The sequence below is a fragment of the Passer domesticus genome, chromosome 4 (genome assembly GCF_036417665.1).
Source record: "Passer domesticus isolate bPasDom1 chromosome 4, bPasDom1.hap1, whole genome shotgun sequence".
Classification (NCBI taxonomy): domain Eukaryota; kingdom Metazoa; phylum Chordata; class Aves; order Passeriformes; family Passeridae; genus Passer; species Passer domesticus.
Genome location: NC_087477.1, coordinates 57014294 through 57036247, shown reverse-complemented (window position 1 = coordinate 57036247; position 21954 = coordinate 57014294). Strand labels below are relative to the sequence as shown.

General features: G+C 44.2%; 2 protein-coding genes across 3 annotated transcripts; both read left to right on the top strand.

The window, feature by feature from the left end:
* Positions 1–3316: 3316 nt before the first annotated feature.
* SRD5A3 (steroid 5 alpha-reductase 3) lies at positions 3317–10371 on the top strand. Of its 2 annotated transcripts, none has more exons than XM_064418137.1 (5): positions 3317–3662; positions 6521–6676; positions 7073–7263; positions 8412–8534; positions 8988–10371. In XM_064418137.1, the coding sequence occupies exons 1-5, from the start codon at positions 3454–3456 to the stop codon at positions 9245–9247; spliced, it is 939 nt and encodes a 312-aa protein (XP_064274207.1). In that variant the 5' UTR covers positions 3317–3453; the 3' UTR covers positions 9248–10371. The 2 variants fall into 2 exon arrangements, with proteins under 2 accessions (XP_064274207.1, XP_064274208.1); XM_064418138.1 differs by having other exon boundaries at positions 3408–3662; positions 6521–6672; positions 7069–7263.
* Positions 10372–11538: 1167 nt separating this feature from the next.
* Positions 11539–21227, top strand: TMEM165 (transmembrane protein 165). Its single transcript, XM_064418136.1, has 6 exons — positions 11539–11778; positions 13374–13599; positions 15936–16111; positions 16758–16940; positions 19036–19141; positions 20327–21227. Exons 1-6 carry the CDS (start codon positions 11608–11610, stop codon positions 20401–20403), a joined length of 939 nt encoding a protein of 312 aa, XP_064274206.1. The 5' UTR covers positions 11539–11607; the 3' UTR covers positions 20404–21227.
* Positions 21228–21954: the final 727 nt, after the last annotated feature.

Sequence of the window (21954 nt, the reverse complement as noted above, 5' to 3'; positions counted from 1 at the left end):
AAAGTGGCACATGGTGTCACACAATTCGCCACAATTGCACAGCACTGGGGAAAGAAATCCTAGAAAGAAGGGCTCTCTCTTACTGCTGTGCAAACTATTTACACAATATGGGCAGTAGCAGCGTAGAATTTACATCTTCTCAGTTTAGCTTGAAATTATAAATGCAGACTATATTTAAGACAACCAACTACTGATTCCTCTTCCCTTCAAACAATTTCCCAGCTACACAGCTGTTTTCATTCCCCTCTTCCTCCAATTATTTGAACTCTGAGGAAATAGCCAACAAGCTGACCACACTGGAGGTTGGATCCTGCTTTCCTGTAGCAACAGCCATGGCTGGAGCCAGCTGTGGAGGGGGCCTTGGGCATCCAGGAAACACTGACTATGCGGTCAAGAAAGCCTCAGGGATGCAACTCCGCAGCCCTCTGCAGACCACCAGCTTTTCCAAATGATCCATCTGGAGTCTAGCATCTTCCTGTGTGACTTAAATCTGCTCTACATGATAGCCGGAAAAGGACCAGCACCCACAAGTAAAGGAAGGATTCAGCATAAACATAAATCTTCGTAATTCTTTCAACATTAAATCTGCCACCTACACCTGTAGGTTTTACCATAATTATAGCAGTGACAACAACTTGCAGGGACACTATGGAGCTTGGGGAAGTATTACTGATAGATGGACTCTGTGGCCCTTTCATAGCAGGTTAATTTCTGAGTAAGTGTTGAGCAAAACATTGGACCACAGCACTGTCCTTTAAGCTTCTGCACATGATCACTGCCATGGGTTAGTCCATGGGCACATTCGTGCTGTGGCTCTTATTTGCCCCCTGGGAAATCCCACATGGCATCTGTGCTGAAGCTGGTTGTTAATATATTAAGAGACTGTTCTACCTGTTACAGCTGCAGTTTTCTCAAACACTAATTCTCTTTCTTTCCACCTATGTGTCCTGGTAGAGTGCAGAACAAGTGTGGGGCCATGACTACTAAACCCTCTTTGCCTGGCTTTGGTGCTAGCAACACTGCAGTCAACACACCACAGCTAGCAACACAGCTTGCCATGTATAAATAGTGCCTCATACACTTGTGCCCACACCTAGAAGATTCCTGGTCCTCCTTCCTTAAAGCTTAGCTCAGGAAAGAGTTATTTGATATTAAATATTTAGTAGTTCACTGACCTCCATGAGAGCTGTACCTCCAAGGCACTGGGTTAGATAAATTTGGAAGATTATTGAAGTGCCAATAAGTTGAACACCTGTCACCCTAAACGGGGATATGGCAAGAAGCACTGCATGTCTTTGGGTATGTGGAACTGTCCTGCTGGAGCCCTGCTGTCATACACCAGATCTATTCCCCAGCAGCACACCTGTAGGTACTCTGGCTTCACTGTCTCATGGCCACTACAACACCACATCCCTTATCCTTCTCTTTAAAAGCATCCCCAAAGTCCAAACTCTACAGAAAAATGTATCTGGAGTGCTGCGGAAGCCAAGGATCCAGTCAGACTGTTGCAGAGCCATGCCATACACCCAGCCAGGAGTCTTTAGACCATGATTTCACGAAAATAGCAAGTGTACTGGCCACCAAAATCGCTCAGCAAAGCTATTTCAAGTTTTAGAAGGTTGCTGCTCAGACAAGGAAGGACTTGCTTTATAGGCCAGACCATTGCTGGCCCTTGTCTTATCTGTCTGGTGGAAGCTGTAAAATGAGCAGACTGCAGAGACATGTCTGTGACATGTCTCCTTTTTTGTTTCAGAAAGAAAATGAGGGTGAAAGAGATACATCTGCTGTGTTTCAGAGAGACACACAGCAAGAGTGGACAACGTCCAGCTGAGGGGAGTGTGCAGCACAAGAGGACAGGGTGCCGCAAGTCAGGACCTACAGAATCACATTGCAGCTGTGACCTGCAGGCTGTCACAGACAGCTCCTGAGCCATCACTGCTTGCAAAACAGGCATGGCTGTCCCTGCTTACACATGCCTTGCTCTGCTGGAGCAGTCACCACAGCAGCACTTTGGAAATGTGGCCGTGTGGAATGCAGAGATAAGCATGGCAAGGCAGCTGCTGACGGAGCTCCCCAGCTGCAGGGCTGGGAAGCAGGGATGGTGACACCCCTGCCTCCTGCCCAGCACAGCTTGGCATGCTCTCCTTCCTCCTGCTCTCACCAGCTGGGGAATTACCCAGCTTATGACCCAGCTCCTTCCTCTCGCTCCCCAAATATTTACACTCACCTGGCTGATATATTCATCTCCTGCTAATTACCAAAACCATTTGGCCATGAAATCCTTGAACCAGATTTAGGTTTCAGTTATACAGTATTGACAAAAGAATTAGACTGAGCACCAAGCATTGACATAAATGAAATTTTATTAAACATATTTATTATAATCTGTCATGCATATAGAACCAGAGCTACCAACACATTTTAGCAGGAAATGTGAACTTCAATGATCTTTCCCAAAGCAATGTTACTGACGTCATGAGTGCTTCAGCAGTGCATGTGCTGCTTTGAAGGATTCACTGATAGGATTGATTAATGCAGTCATATCTCAAAATAATCTAGGCAGGATTTATACCTCTGCTTAGTAAAGTACATTGGTAAAATATAAAATTTGCACCTCAATGGCCTTCTACTGAATAGCCCAGAAATTAACACAGCACCAGTGCTGAGTACAGGGGGACAATCCCTGCCCTGGTCCTGCTGGCCACACCTGTTGCTGACACAGGCCAAGATGCCATCGGCCTTCTTGACCACCTGAGCACATCTGGCTCATGTTCAGCCTCTGCTGACCAGCACCCCCAGGCCCTTTTCCACAGGGCAGCTTTCCAGCCACTCTTCCCCCAGCCTGCAGCACTGCAGAGGTCACTGTTGTTGTGACCCAGGTGCTGGACCCAGCACTTGGCCTTGTTAAACCTCACACTCCTGGTCTTAGCCCATGGATCCAGCCTGTCCAGATCCCTCTGCAGAGCCTTCCTGCCCTCCAGCAGATCAACTCTATCACCCAATTGTCGTTATCCATGAATTTACTGAGGGTACACTCGACTCCCTCATACACATAAAAATAATGACATTAAACAGGACTGTGCTCAATTCTGAGCCTTGGGGAACACCACCGCAGACCAGCTGCCAGCAGCACCATTCACCACCACTCTCCGGGCCCGGTCACCCAGCCAGATCTCAACCCACGAAGGGTACACCTGTCCAGGCCGCGGGCTGCCAGCTTTTCCAGGGGACTACGGCGGGGACCGGCGTCAAAGGCACACGACACGGCCCGGCGCTGCTCTGGGCAGCGGCAGGGACAGCGGGCAGCGGCCGGGCCCCGCAGTGCGGCTCGGGCTTCGCAGGCCCCGCTTTTCCCGAGAACGGGAAGCGGAAGGGACAGCGCCGCCGTCGGGGCGGGGCCGGGGCCGGGCCGGGCCGGGCGGGGCCGGGCCGGGGCGGAGCGGGGCCGGGGCGATGCTGGCGGTGCTGGCCGCCGGCTGGTCCCTGCTGGCCGCCGCCTTCCTGGCGGCGCTGCTGCTGCTCCGGCGGGCCCCGGCGCCGCGGCCCGGTGGCGCTGGCCTGGTGATCTCCGGCCTCTTCCAGGACCTCATTCGCTACGGGAAGACGAAGCGCGGGTGCGGGCAGCTCCCGGGCTGGCTGCGGCTCCTGCAGGTGCCCAAGAGGTGAGGCGCGGGTCCCCCCGGCCGTGCGTGTCTCGGGTCCCGCAGCCGCGGGTGGCGGCAGGGAACAGCACACGCCGAGAGCACGGCGGCGTTTTACAGAGCTGGGCTGGCTTTGCTGCAAGGTGTTACTCTGGTTCTGCAGATGGAGAGCCGAGGAGCGTAGAGACTGCGAGCGGTCATACAGCATCCACGTGCTCCAAATCGGAACAATAACCTAATCCCTTGAATCCTAGCGAGGTCTCCGAAACAAACCTCCCTGCAAGACTCAGGTCGGGCACCTGGGAACGTGGAATCCCGAGTGGCTGTGACAGTGCCAATACGCTGCAGGTTGACTGTCTTACTCCAGTTCGCAGTCTTTGCCTTCTCCCTTCAAGGTTTCTTTTTGAAATGTGGCCAATACCAGCATGGCAACACAGCAATGTAGAGCTTGCATGAGCAGTTTCGATAAGGCAAAAGAACCACTGCGTTATCCAAATCCACCTTAACAGATGTTTGATGAAACAAAATTAACTATATGTATATGTTTAGATGTGTAATGAAATGAATTAAATTAAATAGATTTTTAGTGAAATCATGAAAGGAGGCAGTCCCCCCCGCCACCCCCCTTCACAGCTTTTTTTATCTATTTCTGGTTTTATATATTATGGGATTTCTTATTTTTTAATCAGCTGAGATTCATGACTAGAACTAGTCTTTGACTTGAAGGGAGGGCAGACAGGATCTTGCAAGGCCACCAGGACAGGACTGGGAGGTTACTTCGCCCGAAGATGTGATCTACCCTATTGTAACAATCTCTGACACATTTTGTATACAAAGCTTTCAAACCAAAAGTTAAAAAAAGTTTTGTGACACAGCATGTTATTCATGGAAAGGTTGTAATGTAGAATCTTGGTTATCGGGCTTCGTGATACAGAAAATACCCAGGGATGTGTTTAAAATGTGCAGTACCCTGCGTGAAAATAAGGATTCATAAAGGCTTTGTCTTAATCACTGTGTACTGCAGGTTCTTGTCTGAGTTGACCTTTCTCCAACAGAAGTTTCCCAACACCGTTTCTTAGGGAGAGATTGGTGTCTGAAGAATGTGCTTTCTCAGGGAATTGGTCTCAAGGTCTCAATATGTACAAAGCAATTCTCTTAGTTAATTATAATAATGTTAGTGAATCCATAACACTTCTAACTGAAGGAATAGAGAAGATCCTGAAGGTAGCCACCAAGACATTTTCTGTTCTTTTCAACTGTGTCTGGTTTCCAGACAAGCATTATGTTTTCACTAGCCTGGGCTTGTTTTTAACTTTGCCGTTCTGTCTTGTAAAATGTTGTGTTGTATTTCAGGTTGCTTTGGCAAATAGTGAAAATTCCTCTCGTTGAGGAGGATGGCACGTGTACTTACTGCAGTGCTGGTTTGATCCGTAGGTCAGATAAATCCCCAGTGTAATTGGCATTGCTGAAAGCTCGAAGGGTGTGTCTCTTAAGTTGCCAGGGCTTGTTTATGTGCTGGTAGCAAAAATCAGTGTGTGGAGAAAGTTCCCTGGTAAGTGACAAGATATGAGTTGACTGAGTAACAGGACTGCAGGGAAAAGAGCTTAAAACTTGGAGGGGATGGTGAGTTTTTATCAGTGTACAAATTCTGTTTGTCTTGGAAAGTGAGGGAGGGGGGTTAAATTTTAGTTCTGCTGTTGCGAATCAGCAGACAGAATGTTGCAGTTTCTGCTTGGTAGGAGAAGGAACTGGGGAGAAGTCATAATCTGTATGGAAAGCCAGCTGCTAATGGGCAAGGTGCTCTGGAGCACGCAGGGATGCTTGCTGCCGCTGTGATTCTGACTTGATCTCTTTTGTGCTCTTGAGAGATACCTGAGCTGCTCTGGGAGAGGTCACTGGTTTCACTAAGCAAGGGTGTTGTACCCCTTCACTGCCCCAAGAGAAGAGTTTGCATGTTCAAGAGAAATATGGTCTTCACTTGACTATACAGTTATATCCTAGTTTTGTATCTATAGTCACATTGTGAAGTCAAGGCCATCAGCGTCTTCCCATATTTTATCGCTTTGCAGATGTCTCCAGAAGTACTGATTTTTCTTCACTGCCAGAAGGACTTTTAATTTTAAAAGCAAAAGGAAATACTGCCTCACCTAGTTTTAGATGGATATTGTAAACAGCTGTAGGCTGTCTAACTCAGCCCAGTTACCTGCCTTGACTGTCATGTCTTGCATTTTGGTAATGCACAATATGCTTTTGTAAGTGCATTACAGGGCTGACAGATTCTTTGTTTCCTTAAAAAAACCCAAACCTGTGGTCTTGTCATCCCAGCAGTGTTGATGGTCACTGTTTTTTTTTTTTTCTATATGATTGTTGCAGATCTTGAATTTGCAGAAGGACAAGATATTTTAATGTAGAGGAGGATAACTACTTCTGGGTTCCTTTGATGAATTTTAACATGTCATGTAATGCACCCACTGGAACTGAGAAAAGTGGGAGTGCTGTGAGGTCTAGCAGCTTGGAAATAAGCAGAAAACTAATCTGGATGTGCTTTGAGTGGCGAAAATTATAAAAAAATGTAGATCACGATTAGTTGTAAGCCTTGAGGAGTACTTTTGCAATGTGTGGATTACACTGCCTGCTCTTTAGTACAGCTATGGTTAGTAAGGTAAGCTAAGTTAGAGGTTATTCCAGGCAGCATTTCACTGGGATAAAACGTGTTAAGGTTATTCCTGCTTCGTACCACTGAAGTCCTGAGTTCTCTATTTGGACATTTGATGTGAGCACCAAAATGGAATGTACTCCCCATCAGACAAGCATGTCCTGCAGCTACATTTCCAAGGAATGTGGAGAACATTAATGAAAACCCTTTTATGTTCCCACAGGTGGTTTACTCACTTTTATGTGGTTTCTGTGCTCTGGAATGGTTTTCTGCTGATCTGTCTTTTCCGAGCTGAGTTCCTTGGAGAGTCATTCCCATCATGGATTCAGGACATGCACCATGCTCTTGGCAGAGATTCTCAGAGCAAGGACACGGGCAAGTATTCCAGATATTATAATGCAGCCATATAAATAAAAAACTGTATTACAACACTGCTGAATTTGTATCCAAGTGCTACTTCACTGGTTGCTTTTCAACTATGCTCCAAATTAATTTCCTGGTACACCAAGTATCTTTGTCATTATTGAAGACAGAAATATTTATAGGTATGCTGGCTTTCAGCAGTCCTTTTAACAGAAAAGGCCATTAGCACCTTCTGGAAGAAATCTTGCTCTGGTCAGCAGTGCCTCACCTGTACAAATATTTTTCCCAGTTAATTTAAAATGAGGGTAAATTCTGCTGTGGGAAGAGGGAACACAGTCTTTTTGAAGTATTGTCAGGGTTAAATTGTTCCTGTCTGTTTCAAAGTTGCTGTTTTTTACCTGTAAGCAGACAGTGAGCACCTCTCTGCGCTCCTGGTTCTCTTGCTCCTTTGGCTGCATAGCTGTCGAAGACTTGCAGAATGCCTCTGGACCAGTGTGTTTTCCAGTGGTGTCATTCATATCGTGCAGTATTGCTTTGGACTTGGTTACTACATTGCTGTTGGCTCAACTGTGCTGTGCCAAGTGCCTACTAATGTCAGGAATGGTAAGTGCCTGCTTAGTTATCATCAAAGATGCAGTTTTGCTCTCATTTGTTTGCATTGTCGTGAATGGTTTCATAAAGAGCTGCTTGTTTGAGAAGTGTGTTAACTGATGAGACATAAAAGTACTTCCTGGCATAGTTCAAAGTAATTACATTTCAGTATATCACACAACCAGCCACCATTATACACAAACACACTTTCATGTTAACCATCATGGTTATTTGCTGAAAGCATATAGATCATATGCTTTTTGAAGGACAGTAATAGGTACCAGTTCTCAAATGCCACTACACAACTACAGTCCTCAAACTGAAGAGGAGTTTTTTTTGTTGTAAGCTTTCCTGCAAGCTGAGTCTGCAAGGCTGTCTTGGCCATATCCTTTTTCTTCCATGGAGAACTTGCCACTGTTCTGCCTTGACTCAGGCAGTGTTTTCTTTCCCTTGGTTGTAATGTTTCCATTAACACATGAGAAATTTGTATTATATGACTTGTTTCTGGCAACACATTCCATTGGGTCTCACAACTGAGCTGCTAATTCTCCTGCACAGACAAACCATCAGCTGGCTGTAGCACTTCTCCTGCGATTCATTTTTGTGAGGCAGTTCTTACCAAGTTTGGTGAAGCTTTTAAGTACTTTGAACCACATTGGGCAGGGGGTGGTGTGTAGATGTGTGTGTATGTTATGTGCATTGCTGTGAGGAAGACAAGTGTGTGCTTGCATGTTGACCTGCACCATGACAACATGTTTAATTAGGATAATAATACTTACAAACAGTGTTGAATATTGAGGTCTTAGACTACCAATTATGTGTCGTTGTACATCAGACTGTATTTCAAGCTGCTGGATTAATAACTAGGTGTTTTAGTATAGAGCAGTCAAGGGAAATGAGATACTAGCTGGGCACTTAAATGATAGAGGATTTCAAAGCCTTTTTCAAGGAATTAGAGGTTCACTACTAGAATTTTGTAAGATAGTAACATCTGAGAAAATCTTATATAGTGTTTTGAGGTGTTGTATATGTTATATACATATTGTTTGAGATGTTATATATGTTATATATGTTATAACACTACATGTTATATAGGGTTTTGAGATGATGCTTGGAAAGTTACTTCCTGGCTGTATATTAATAAAACATATTTCATTCAGGAAAAAGGCTTTCTGTGCAAATCTGCTGGTATCACATTCTAGGAGTTATGATGTACATTTGGGCCTCTCTTCACCAACACAGATGCCTTGCAATTCTAGCTAATCTTAGAAAAAGCAGATCAGGTAAGATGTTTCATTTCTGTCTACTGTTTACTTAGGTATTTTTTTCTGTTCTTTTCAATAGGCTTCTGTAGCTTCTAATACCTTAAACACAAGTGTTTCTCAGTTCCTGTAGTGTGTAGATTAAATGAAGCTGTTGGGATGGCTGAACTGGGGGGAGAGGGTGTGGTATGTCTGTATATATAGCTCTGTAAAACTTAAAATGAAGCTCTGTCTTCTAACATCTTAAGGATACACATGGTTTCCATACTCTGTTTGCACAGCCAGAGGTGGCATCTTATTTCATTAAGTGCAAAGCTGCCAGATCAGATGGAGGTTGGATGATGATGACTAATAAGCATATTGTTCTGTAATTGTGAGAAGATTGTGATGATTAATAAGCATATTGTTCTGTAATTGTGAGAAGAAGAGTTTGTTTAATGCATCTCGCCAATTAATTTCTTTGTTTGCTTGCAGGAAAGGTTGTAAGTCTGAGCCACAGTGTACCTTTTGGAGACTGGTTTGAGAGCGTTTCTTGCCCTCATTATTTTGCAGAGCTCCTCATATATGTTTCCATGGCCATCACACTTGGAATGCACAATGTGACATGGTGGTGTGTAGTGATGTATGTTCTTTTTAACCAGGCACTGGCTGCTGTTTTGTGTCATGAGTTTTATCAGAAAAACTTCAGCTCCTACCCAAAGCATCGAAAAGCATTTATACCACTTGTTTTTTAGAGAATTTTTTCTATGAATTTTTTATTTTCATGAAAACTGGGAATATAAGAGATTAATGGTTTATTAAAACCAAGGTAAAGTCGCACACTTTCTCTAATTCTACCTCAAAAGCCCATAATTTTAATGATAATCTCGTCCAGGTGACAAATTTCTGAGAAAATGTAAGGTCTCTGCATATCATGCAAGCTAAAAAAGGTTTACTGAAGACCTTCATTCAAAGTGGAGAGATGCTAACTGTGTCTTTTCTCTTTTATAATTACATCTTATGCATAAAACGCTGTTGTGTAGCAAGTCCAAATTCATATATGTGAAAACTATTGAAAGGAGGGATGATTCCCTCCTTTGAACTACTGTATTTCATGTCTTGACTAATATTTAAGCATATTTCTTTCCAAGTCTGTTTTCTTTGAATCACCTCAGAGGGAGGCAAATTGTGTATCTTTCTGTGCTTCCCCGGTGACAACGAAAACCAGCCTCTCTTTACAACTGTAAGCACAAAAAGCGATGGAGAAAGCTGCGGTGGAGGAGTGACTCATGCTCAGCAGTGGAGATAAACAGGCCCGTTCGCTGCATTGTCTGTTCTGCACCACAGTGGTTTTGTTCATTGATGAAGACTGCTTTATCCCTAAACTGGGAAAATAGTGGAAGGTCCTCTGACTAAAAAGACAGCAGAAGAGAATTTGCAGAAAATTAATGTTCTTTGTTGCGGTTCTGTTGTCTTTATAGTGGGTTATTGGGAGTCCCTCATGTCCCCTCGTAGAGGGGACAGCTGTGCAGATGACCATGACCATGACTACACTGGTTTCTAAACAGATATAATGAGCTGCCAAGGCAGAGCACACACAGAAAACAGTACCTGACAAGCACTTCAAATAAATTCTTAACTGGGGAGATAATGTAACTCAGCACAGGGACTTCTTTTGCACTTAACTGTTGAATATTTTGGTCCTTCTCATGACACAGGTGTGAATGGTCAGTTTGTGTGATGAAGTGATATGGGTGCTGGTGTTTCTGCATGTTGTCTACTTACATGCATACATTATTTTGTATATAATAACTATTTTTATTCAATGAAGTATATCTTATTAATTGCCTAATTAAACGCTTATTACACTCTGCCTCTATTTTGAATGGTCTTTCAAAACTGAGTTTACATATTTAAAAACATGAGCAATCACTTTATTGCTCCTCAGGAAGTACGTTCCTGTCCTTGTTCTGGGGAGAGCATCAGGGCACACAGCTATCCGGGGTCCCCAGGGAGAGCATCACTGGGAGTGCTGTGTCAAGTTCTGGGCTCCTCAGTTCAGGAGAGACATGGAGCTCCTGGAGCAGGTCCAGCAAGGGCAACAGAGATTGTTCTGGGATTGGAGCATTTCTCTTACACAAGGAGTGGTGGAGGATGCTGGGCCTGTTCATCCTCAGGAAGAGACTGAGAGGGGAATTTGTCAAAGTCTACAAGTATCTAAAGGTGGGCATGGTGCCAAGAGGATTTAGGCTCGCCTTGGTGGAGCCAGCCAAGGGGACAAGAGGCAATGGGCAGAAATTGATACACACGAAGTTCCACCTGAATATGAGGAGGAACTTCTTTACTGTGCAGGTGACTGAGCACTGGAACAGATTTCCCAGAGAGGCTGTGGAATCTCCCTCAGTGGAGATATTCAGGAACTGCCGGACACAGCCCTGCGCCGTGTGCTCTGGGATGGCCCTGCCTGAGCAGGAGCTGTAGGGATAACCCTGCCTGAGCAGGGGCTTGGATATATGGCCTTCCTGAGCAGGGGGCTGTAGGGATGGCCGTGCCTGAGCAGGGGGCTGTAGGGATAACCCTGCCTGAGCAGGGGCTTGGAGAGATGGCCCTCCTGAGCAGGGGGCTGCAGGGATAACCCTGCCTGAGCAGGGGCTTGGATATATGGCCTTCCTGATAACCCTGCCTGAGCAGGGGCTTGGAGAGATGGCCCTCCTGAGCAGGGCGTTGTAGGGATGGCCCTGCCTGAGCAGGGGGCTGTAGGGATAACCCTGCCTGAGCAGGGGCCTGCAGGGATGGCCGCTGTGGTCGCTGCCAGCCCGACCCGCTCTGTAATTCCGAGCTCGGGGCCCTGCTGGGCTCACGCATACACGCAGCGCTGCCGTGCACTAGGCCAACAGCGAAACCGAGACGTGTCCGGGCCGTTCCTGTGCGGATTTTTTGCCGCCTCACGCAGCCGCTGCCCGTCCCTCCCGCCCCGGCAGCCCGCGGCGGGGCGGGGCGTGCGCGCGCGGCAGGACGGGGCGCGGGCGGGGCGGCGGCGGGGCCGCGGCGCGGGCGGTGACGCGGCGCCCTGAACCGGGGCTCGCGCCGCCCCCCGGCTCCGCGCTCGGCCGCCATGGGGTCCCCGCCGCCGCTGCCGCCGCTCCCGCGGGCCGCCGCGCTGCTGCTGGCGGCCGCGCTGCTGCTGGCGGCCCCGGCGCGCCTCCGCGCCGCTCCCGAGGAAGAGCCCGGCCGGAAGAAGGAGCCTCCGCCGCCGGCGGCGCAGGGAGCGGAGCCGCGGGCTGAGGTGAGGCGGGGACGGGCCGCGCCGGCTGCCCGCGCTGTGCCCCCCGCGGCAGCGCTGCCCGGCGCCGCGCTGCGCCTTCCGCAGGCCGTCGGGCTCCGAAATTCCCCGCTTTTAGCAGAAAAAAAGGAGGGCTGCAGGGCCACCGCATCCTCCCCTTTCTCTGCTAAAAGAGGGACGTCTGTGTCCGACGTGGGAAAGGGGTCGGTGCTCTCTTTCCCCCGCAGAAGCAGCTGAAAGCAGGCTTTGCTGCTGCTCCAAAGCTGCCAGATGTTTTTTTCCCCTCTCAACAATTAATATCAATTCCTTTGCGTTAAAAGTTATTCAGCAGTGTTCTCGGTGAGGGGATTCTAGTTCCACTGGTCACACAGAGGGATGGAAAATTCCTGACATGCGGCTTGGTGCAGCACCCCGAGCACGCCGGGTGTCACACACACAAACCAGAAATCACAGCGTGCTGCAAGGGGTGAGGGAGCGCCGGGAAGTCACAGCGTGTCACACAGAGCGTGGGAGCTAAATATCAACACCAGGAAACTTGGAGCGCTGCTGAAAGTGGAATGCTGGGAAGCCGTCGTGTCAAAACACGCTGCGGGCCGTCTCTGCTGGTGGATGTGCTGGAACAAGCTTTCTCAGCCATCCCTGGTCGGGGCTGAGAACATCGGTGTAGAGATCTTGGGCCTCGCTTTTGATCACAGATACCTTACTGTGTGTAGAAGTAAACAGTGAGTGAGTGGAACTGGAGTGTGCTGGTCTGGTTTCACCACTGGAGAGTCTTAAAGTTAGCTTTCAGCAAACACAGAGCGAGTGCAGAAGAAGCTGATGGAAGCTGGCACAGAATTTGGCTTGGGCTCAAACGGAAAGAGGAAAAATGTAGGCTAGATAACAGGAATAAATTATTTCATGTGAGAGGAGTTAGGCACTGGTACTGGTTGCCCAGAGAAATTGTGGGTGCCCCATCCCTGGAAGTGTTCAAGGCCTGGTTGGATGGAGCTCTGAGCAATCTGATCTAGTGAAAAATGTTCCTGCCCACAGCAGGGGTCTTAAAACTAGATGATTGCTAAGGTTCCATCCAACCCATTCTGTGAATCTATGAAATTTTAATGCGTCTCAGATGCATTAAAAAGAAATGCAAGAAAATGATCCTGACCATTTTTGATTGGCCTTTTTTTTTTCCCCAAGGTATTGTAGTCACCCAGTTTTATTTTGAAGCACTTACTAATATTTCAGAAAACTGTTCACAGTTAAGGTCATAAAATGAGTAGGGGTTTTGAATGTTGGCAATATTGGACCTGAACTGGCCATGTTTTGTTGTAATGGTGGTTCTCATGTTCTGGTAATAGCATGCACAGTGCAGTAATGTTTTAATAATCAGCAGGATCCTTTTACCAAGTGCCTAACTGGCAATTGAGGTGAGTGGCAGCCAGGAGCTAGTTAATCATCGTTAATGAGCATGAGAGATGTATCTGCTTAAAATGTCACTCTACACAGGATGGTATGACAGGAGAAATACAAGGCTTGGTATTTCTGTGTGCTAAGCATTCAAGCCTAATTGAGGAGTATTTAGGATTTTTGTCTTTTTCTCTCCCCGCTTCTTACAGAAAGGCGCCTCACTGGTTGCTCCAGTGCACATAGTGAGTGAAGAGTCAGCTGACAAGACTAACCTGGGCTTTATCCATGCCTTCGTGGCTGCTATATCTGTCATCATCGTGTCGGAGCTGGGCGACAAGACCTTCTTCATCGCAGCCATCATGGCCATGCGCTACAACCGCCTGACCGTGCTGGCTGGTGCCATGCTTGCCCTGGGACTGATGACGTGTCTGTCAGGTTAGCACGCTGGTTTTCCAGTTGTTTTATCTCTTAAGAAGTGATGGGTATGTATTTATACAAAAACCTGAAGTGGGATGCGGGTAGTACGTATATGCAGTTTTCTGTTTAGAGGAGAGTGTGACACTTTTCCTGTGGAGCATGGAATCTCAGATGGATTATTTAGGCCCTTTCCTCTAATGAAGTCTTTGTGTGTTCCTAGGCTTCAACTGGAGTTTAAGGAAGGGGAATGAGATGGAGAGCCTAAGCACTTCCTTTGATTTTTGGACTGGTTTACTTTTTTTTTTTTTTTGCTCCTGTTAAATTAGTGTGCCTAAAGGGAATGTGGGAGTGGCTTCTGGTTTTCCTCCTAAGGCAAAAGATTCTTTATATGATGACACATTTTCCTCGTCTGACTTGTATTCCTGCACACACGGCTGTTTGGATTTGTGCTGGGAGGTGTGTAGGTGGAAGATAGAGGGGCAGGAGTGGGAAGTGAGGTGACAGGGGGCATTGAGGAGCCTGTAGCCTTGTGCACTTAGGTAGCTGTGATGGTAAAATGGAGCAGCCTTCAGGTACATCAGATGCAGCACAGAGTTTGTCTGTATGCTCATTTCTAACCATGCCCATTTCAGAAATGCTTGAAGTAGTGGTGATTGGTTTACACATGCAGGAGACAGCCACTTCACTGGCACAGGCTGCTTGGCAAGTGTTTCTGTGAATGGTTTTTGGGTGTGTAGCTGTTGCTGTGTACACTGCTGTGATTATTGCAGCTTTAGTTAGAGGAGTTTCCACTTGCATTGTGTGTAATTTCTCCTGGCCATTATAGCTCTTTTCTATACAAATTCTTTCTTCAAACCTTTCTTAATGCTTTCTCATAAAAGCTTCCTTTTCTGCTTTTATCCCCCAGTTTAGAGGTTCCCAATTATTTATTCCCTTTTCAGAAAGGAACTTTTGTTGTTTGGTTCTCCCCCCACCCCTTCCTTTTCCTATCTCTTGCTCTTGTTTTATACAAGCTGAGTTTGGAAATTCCTGGGGGGTTTGCCCACCTTGATTTCACGAAGGCATACTCACTTAAACTCTTTAGTTCCAAATAATCTACTGGGGATATTTTTTCAAGCTGTGCTTGACAAAATAAACTGTCTTACAGTTCTGATTATTTCACTGTGTCTGTGCTTATATATGTAAGAAATCCTAGGAAAAAGGTAGCCTTTTTGTCTAACTTTCTTGCATTGTTTTACTGCAGTATTTTCAGTCTTTTTAAAGAAGTTTAGTTTAACTCTTGGTTTATTTAGCTTTGCAAATAGTACTGGTATATGTGTAAGTATGAGCAATAAGGCTGATTAATTCTGGTCTCATTCTAACTTCTGGCAGTGGCAGTGCAAAATTATTTGTAGATCATGTAATAATTTTTGAGTGCATTTTTCAACTGAAAAGATGTGTAGAAAAAAACACATGGTAATGTGCTTCCTTTTAGCTAATTGCTTGTGCAATAAAGTAACAGAAACACTTGTGAGTGCATGGTCCAAGCAACTTGAATATAAGGTGTGGACTTTTTATTTCTTCCCATTTATATATGCCTTTTTCTGTCAAAAAATGCTGAGTGGGCTTATTTGGTGAAAACTAAGTACTTTGTCCTGAATACATATTTCTTATTTAAGAACTAGTTTTGACTTAGTTTAATCACCCTCAATACCTCTAAAAGACATGCTGTGAAGGTTGCTTTTCAGTAAGAGGGATCTGCCTTTGAAATAAAGATCAAAGTTGGTGACATTGTGTGTATGTGGGGAATATAGGGAACAAAGGAATAGTAATGTGCACTTGGCAAAGGATTCACATGGATTCACCCAGCTGGATGATTTGTAGATATGCCTGGTAGATTTACCTCATTGAAAATCTTATTCTGACTTCATCTGATAAATGAAATGATTGGAAAGAGATGCTGTCTAAGATGTAAATGGAATTAACTGGAGAACACTATGACTAATCCAACACAATTACAGATGGTAGTCTAATGGTGTGTATGGAGGAAGGCAGGACTTGCAGAGACCTTGATGGGAAAGATAATGTTGTTTGGACTGGCTCTCAGGAACAGCAGCACCTCAGCTTTGGCTGGAGTGCATTGTCTGTGTCTTAGTGGACTTCAGTCTCTGGCATAAGCAGTAATGGTTGGAGTTTCTAGCATGTTATCTTCCAAAAACTTAGAAAATTATACAAAACTAACAAAAGATGCAATATTTATTTATCAGTGGATATTTGGATTGCTGACTTTGCTAGCAAGCATTCCTTAGATGTGGGAAAAACAATTATGATCCTCATGCTTATTTTTTTAAATGACACATTTGTTTTCTTTTCAGTTTTGTTTGGCTATGCCACCACGGTTATTCCTCGTGTGTACACGTACTATGTGTCAACAGCACTGTTTGCAATCTTTGGCATCCGAATGCTTCGGGAAGGCTTGAAAATGAGTCCAGATGAAGGTCAGGAAGAGCTGGAGGAAGTTCAAGCAGAAATTAAAAAAAAAGATGAGGAAGTAAGTACTGAAATTGCTGTTAGTTACAGTTGGTGGAAAAATTACAGCTGTGAAGCTGCAGAGCAGCACTGTCATGTTTGGATTGTTCATCTATGTCTGTGACTGATAACTGACACAGGAAATATGTGGTAGATGGGATGGATGTGGTTCCCTGAAGGCTCTTTCAGCAGGTGATTCCAGTCCTGTGGCAAGCCTGGCTTCTTAGGAGAGAAGGGGCCTTCTGCTTAGTGTGGGTGTTTTTGACATGGTTTTAATGCATTGCGAGCAGAGCGGACACCAGCAGCTTATTCTTGGCTCAACTTTTATTTCTTCTAATGGTCAGACATATTATTTGTAAGCTGTACAAGATGGACAATAATCAAAGGTTAGAGCTGATTGCAGCTATTATATTTGTGTATATGTCCACACGTGGAGATACACGCTCATACACAGTATGTATATATATTATGTATACCCAGTATGTGTCTATATAGTTTTTTTTTGTAATGGTGACTGTATAAATGTTGATAATGCAGCAGGCATTGGCTAATAACATTCTAGAAATGGAATATCTAGCTTTATTGTTAAGTGTTTCATTTGGGTTGTTTGGATGACATTTTTAATTTTATGGTTATTTCTTTTTTTTTTTTCCCCTTGACCTACACAGCTTCAGAGAACTAAACTGTTAAATGGGCCAGGAGATGTGGAATCTGGGCCAGGCACCACTATACCTCAGAAGAAGTGGCTACACTTTATTTCACCAATCTTTGTTCAAGCTTTTACTTTAACATTTTTAGCAGAATGGGGCGATCGTTCCCAATTAACAACCATAGTCTTGGCTGCCAGAGAGGTGAGTGTTGCAGAATCCCTGCTGTTCTTTTGCCTTCTTTGGGTTGCCTTAGAGGGATAAGAAATAAAATACTCTTGCAAGAGGTATCAGATTCACACCTGCTGCCTTGATGTGCCTTACATAGTTTGTGTCAAGACCTGACAGTAAATGCACTGAGGCTCTGTGCAGTATTAAAACTACTGTTACATGATTGGGACTGTGCTGGCATTTCTGGAAACAGCTGCTTTGTGTCATGGAGCTGACATCAACTGGGTTTTGCTACAGTGTTGAGAGATGTTACAGAAGAGATGTTTCTTTGCTCTTTGTGGTCATTCAGTTTTAACTGGGTAACTTTAAAAGATACTTCCATTCCATCAAGCTTTAAACTGTTAGAAAGATGACTATCTCAGATACCTCTTGTTAAAATATGAGTTAATATTTTGTACAGTGTATAGAAGGACAATAAACTCTAAACTGCCAGGCACTAAGTAATGCTGTAAATTAAATCATACTCATTGTGGTGATTAGAGTGTATATAGCTGTGTTACACTTAAAGGAAGATGAAGGCTTATAGTCAAGCTTTTAATAAACATAAGTAGCTTGCCTATGCTCTTTTATGCATTGAGATAATTTACATTTTTTTTCCTAGGGCTTATGCTTCTTTCAGGTGCACTCTCAGATGTTCCCTAGGGATAAATCAGGGCTGTGTAATGAAAGAGGCTGTAACCTGCAGGAACCTCTTGTCTCTGTTACAGTGTAGGGAAGATGTTTAGAGCTAACAGCAGGAGAGGATGATCTCATTGTTCTTGGGAAAAAAAAAACAAAAAAAAAAAAAACGAAGCACTACAGCCTCTGCCCAATTTGCTAGGCAAGTTGCTTAAGCCCATCTTTTTACATCTGTTTACTTCTGGTTTGCATTTCCTAAGTGTCCCCTTAGGAAGTGTCTGTCAGACTCCTTAGTCTGGTTTGTGAAGTGGTGACCGTTGTAGTTAAAGCCTGTGGGCTGTACCTGTAGAATATGAAATGTTCATAAGAGTGCTACCAAACAAAATATTAATTGAAGGTATCCTGATACTGGCTTTCAAAATCAGTGACTAACTATGATGGAATGTGGGGATGAGACCCACCTTCTGCCACTGAGGGCTGTATAGGTAATAGCTGGCTGTAGAGATATCCAGGGATTCTGGGTCCTGCTCCTGGGGGCCTGTTTGTTCTGCTGGCCCAGCCCTGCTTTCCTGCACTTCTTGGTGCTTTCCAACCTGCTGACTGCTTGGTGCTGGCCACCTTTTCTCACCGGCTTGTGATTTTGGTTCTTTTGGGCTAGTGAGTGTTGTCTTCAAAACTGTTTCTTAGACTGCTGTTCACCTTTTTGAGATTTCATGCATTCCTTAGCTATGGCAGCAGCTTTTTTTTTTCCCTCTTGGAACTAAAAGTGTCACGTAGAGATGAGCAGGGGACACAGGCTGTCTTTAGCCGTGTGATGTCTAAGGAGATCTGAGAAACCTCTTTACGTACTGCAGTTGCTCACACACTGAAAAGCTGTTGTTGACAGTAAATTATAAAATAATTTATTGTCCTCTGGACTTCAAATCTTTCATGCTTATGCTTCCCTCTTTGGATGATGGAGCAGGGCAGAGTGTGGAGCACAAGTGGGAGAAGCAGGGCAAAAAACTTGGAATGCTGTAGCTGCTGAAAGCTTTCATTTGCAGTTCAAGGACTTATCTTTCTCTTTCTTTATAGATAGGTTAGTGTTTTTCCAGCTGATGCATATTGTGTTTTTCAACAGCTGCCACCTTCCCTCTAGAGGTTGCTTATGGGTTTAACTACAGCAGAGTGATTGCTGGATCTATAATTACCAACTTAAAGATGCTGCATGGCTGAAACACGCTATATGCTCCTATCTTAGGCTGGCTTTAAGTCTGTCTCACCAGCTGATGTTCACTATTATTAGTCTTTAAGACAGTGCTGAACAGCAGAACAGAGGAATCACCAGACAATATCCTCCATACATGGCAGTCTGCAACCAGGGAATCAAAGCACTGCTCTGAGATTGTTTGAGGACTAGTGGGTTTTCAACAGTGCCAATTTATCCCTTTGTGCTTTTTTTCCCCCTTAGGACCCTTATGGTGTGGCAGTAGGAGGAACAGTGGGACATTGCCTATGCACTGGTTTAGCAGTTATTGGAGGGAGAATGATAGCACAAAAAATTTCTGTTAGGACTGGTAAGTGAAAACTCACTCCACCCAAAAAAAAAATGTAATGCTGGTAATGTTTGTGGTGTAAAGAGCTGCACGCTTGGGAAAAGCGTTTCTCAAAACTTTCAGAAAACCCATAAAAACTGCTGGTTTGTTTTGGGTTTTTCGGGGATTGTTTTTGAGTCTGTCTTACATCCCACCTTGTTTTGCTTCACTATTGGCTACTTCTTTTAGGAGACCAGAGGAAGGAAATATACTATTTTAAATGGTCAGTATTTATTGTTTGACAGTGGATAATAGAAATTCTGTTGCCATTCTGAGTCTAGACTGTCAGGTGAGCAAGAGAGCTGCACCCTAATGACTTACACCAGCCATTTAAAAGTTGTAAAAACTACTCTGTATGGCATAAATGTGTTTTTGTTTTTTGGTTTTTTTGGGGGTTTTTTTATCATACCTGCTAATTGCAACAGGCAAGACCAGTAAGGTTACATTGAGTTGTGTGTTTTTCCTTAACATAGGTTGCAGCTTGCTTCCACTGTCAGTCCTATGATGTGGTGAGATTTCTTGCTCCCAAGAATAATCCTGTGAAGCAGTTTCCTATATATGTTCATTCATAATGTTTGTTCTGTAGTTGCAGAGGTGGTAAAAACCAACTTCACTGCTAAAAGTGAAACATACACTCTGTGTTTGCTTGCCGAGGAAATTGGTGACAAAATGCTAATCTAACAATGGTTTCATATGCTCCAAGTACAGTGTAGATCTTGAGCCACAGAAACAGCCTTAGATTAAACCAGAGATCCTTCTAGGATGTTGGTTTGTTTAAAGAGTCAGGGAACATACAGCAAAAATGCTAAATATACATCAGTCACAATTGATGGCTTGCTCTGGCATGAGAATATTCTATCCTATTTTCTGCCATACAGCCAAATACTCAACAGCAGGTGTTAACCTTGTTTTATACTGGCTCAAGTAAGGAGTAAAACAAAGCTTCCTTCTGTGGGCCAGAAAATATTCTTGGAGAAGCACTTAGACAGTGGGTTGGCATATGGGCATCCCAATACTGAGCTAGAAACAACATCCACTGCTTGTAGCATGAGTTAAGTAAGGTTATTTGGGAATCAGATATTTTAAAAAAATAACATCTGAAATGTTTCATGGAAGATAATTACTTTTTGATATCTAATTTCTTCTTGTTTTGTGTTTTCTTTTCAGTGACAATCATAGGAGGCATTGTCTTCTTAGCATTTGCATTTTCTGCACTATTTATAAGTCCAGACTCTGGTTTTTAAAATTTTTCATTGCTGTAAAAGAACAAGGATTGGAAGCATCAAGCAGTTATCCTTGTGGATTTTTGTATATAATGTACAGAATTCTAGTTAAACAATGCTGAAGATGAGACACTGAACTTTCTATAGCAGGTGATTCATGGGACTGATGCATTTATGGACAGCTTCTGCACTGGAGATCTGCTTATTGTCTGGTTTGTTTGTGCTGTAGTGCCTGCTCCCATGGTGGGATTTGAGTGGTTTTCTCACTTGCTGGACCTGGCTCAGCTGAGTTCAAGGATCTGCTCTCCGAAGTGTTGAGAATCCCTCTTTTCTTCTCTGATACACACAACCACCTTTCCTGTTTTTTCAAGAGCTGATTCTTCAGGCCCTTGAAGCAGACTGTGTTAAGGAGCAAACTGCTGGCTCCACTTCCAAAGATGGTGGTTCCATGGTGCACCTGAGACTGGATAATCTAAGCAACAAGAAATCTGGGAGCAGGTTCTGGAACCTATGCCATCCAGTGGCTGAGCCACCAACAGAGAATGTTATAAACTTAATTTAGAGGGAAAACTTCTTAATCAGGGATTTTTATCAGGAAATTATGTGGGGTGATTAACAACCTACTGTGTTTAATATGCAATCTGGCTGGAGCTAGTATTATTTGATTTAATTTTTTTTTATATATATTAAGGTACACAGAAAGTAATTAAGTGGTCCAACTTAACCATGCTCTATTCCCAGGACTGAGGAGCAATGGAATTCATAGGTTTAGATGTATTCCTGATTTTTATTTTTAGGAATAGAAATGTAATCTGGAAGAGTATTAATAAAACATAGTGTCTCAATTTGTGTTATTTTCAGTTTGGTTTTGATGGCTGCCATAATTCCTGCCACAAAGGTTTACCTAGTGATTATGTACTTCAGGTGAGGAAAGTTTACTAAATTTATTTTCGTTTCTGATAAATGCCAGTGTTATGAAGCCTTTCAAAATGTTGAGCACTGAAGATCCATGGATTGCAGAAATGTATGCTTATCTCTGCTCTCCAATGGTGACTTGGATTTTGAGCCTGTATAACCCACTAAGGTCTACCTTGTAGCAGTCTTGGAAGGTGGTAGATATGGTTTCTAATATTATGAATGTGCCTTTCTTGAAGCTGAAGTACTAACGGAGCATTACAGATTTGACCATTCCATTTGCAGATCAGAAACAGAACAGCCCCTAATCCTTCTCTTAGGTTTCTCTTTCCAGAAAACCCCTTAATGCCACATTTCTCAAACTCTTAGACCAGAGCAGTGTAATGCCAGGCAATCACAGTGGGATGAAAACAGGCTGCCACTTTGGGCTCCAGGTCTACATGTTCATGTTTTGGCCCAAAGGAATTGTGTGGTTTGCTGGTTTGATTTTTTTTTGGGTTGTTTTAAGGCATTTTGTTTGGGTTTTTTGGTTTTTGTTTTCTTTTGAAGCAAACTTTGTAGCCAAAACCTGTAGCCTCTTCTTTCCCACAGTCTAAGGATCCACACTGTCCATGATGAGTTTCACCTCCTGTAGGGAGTGCATTTATAGCAAAGGTC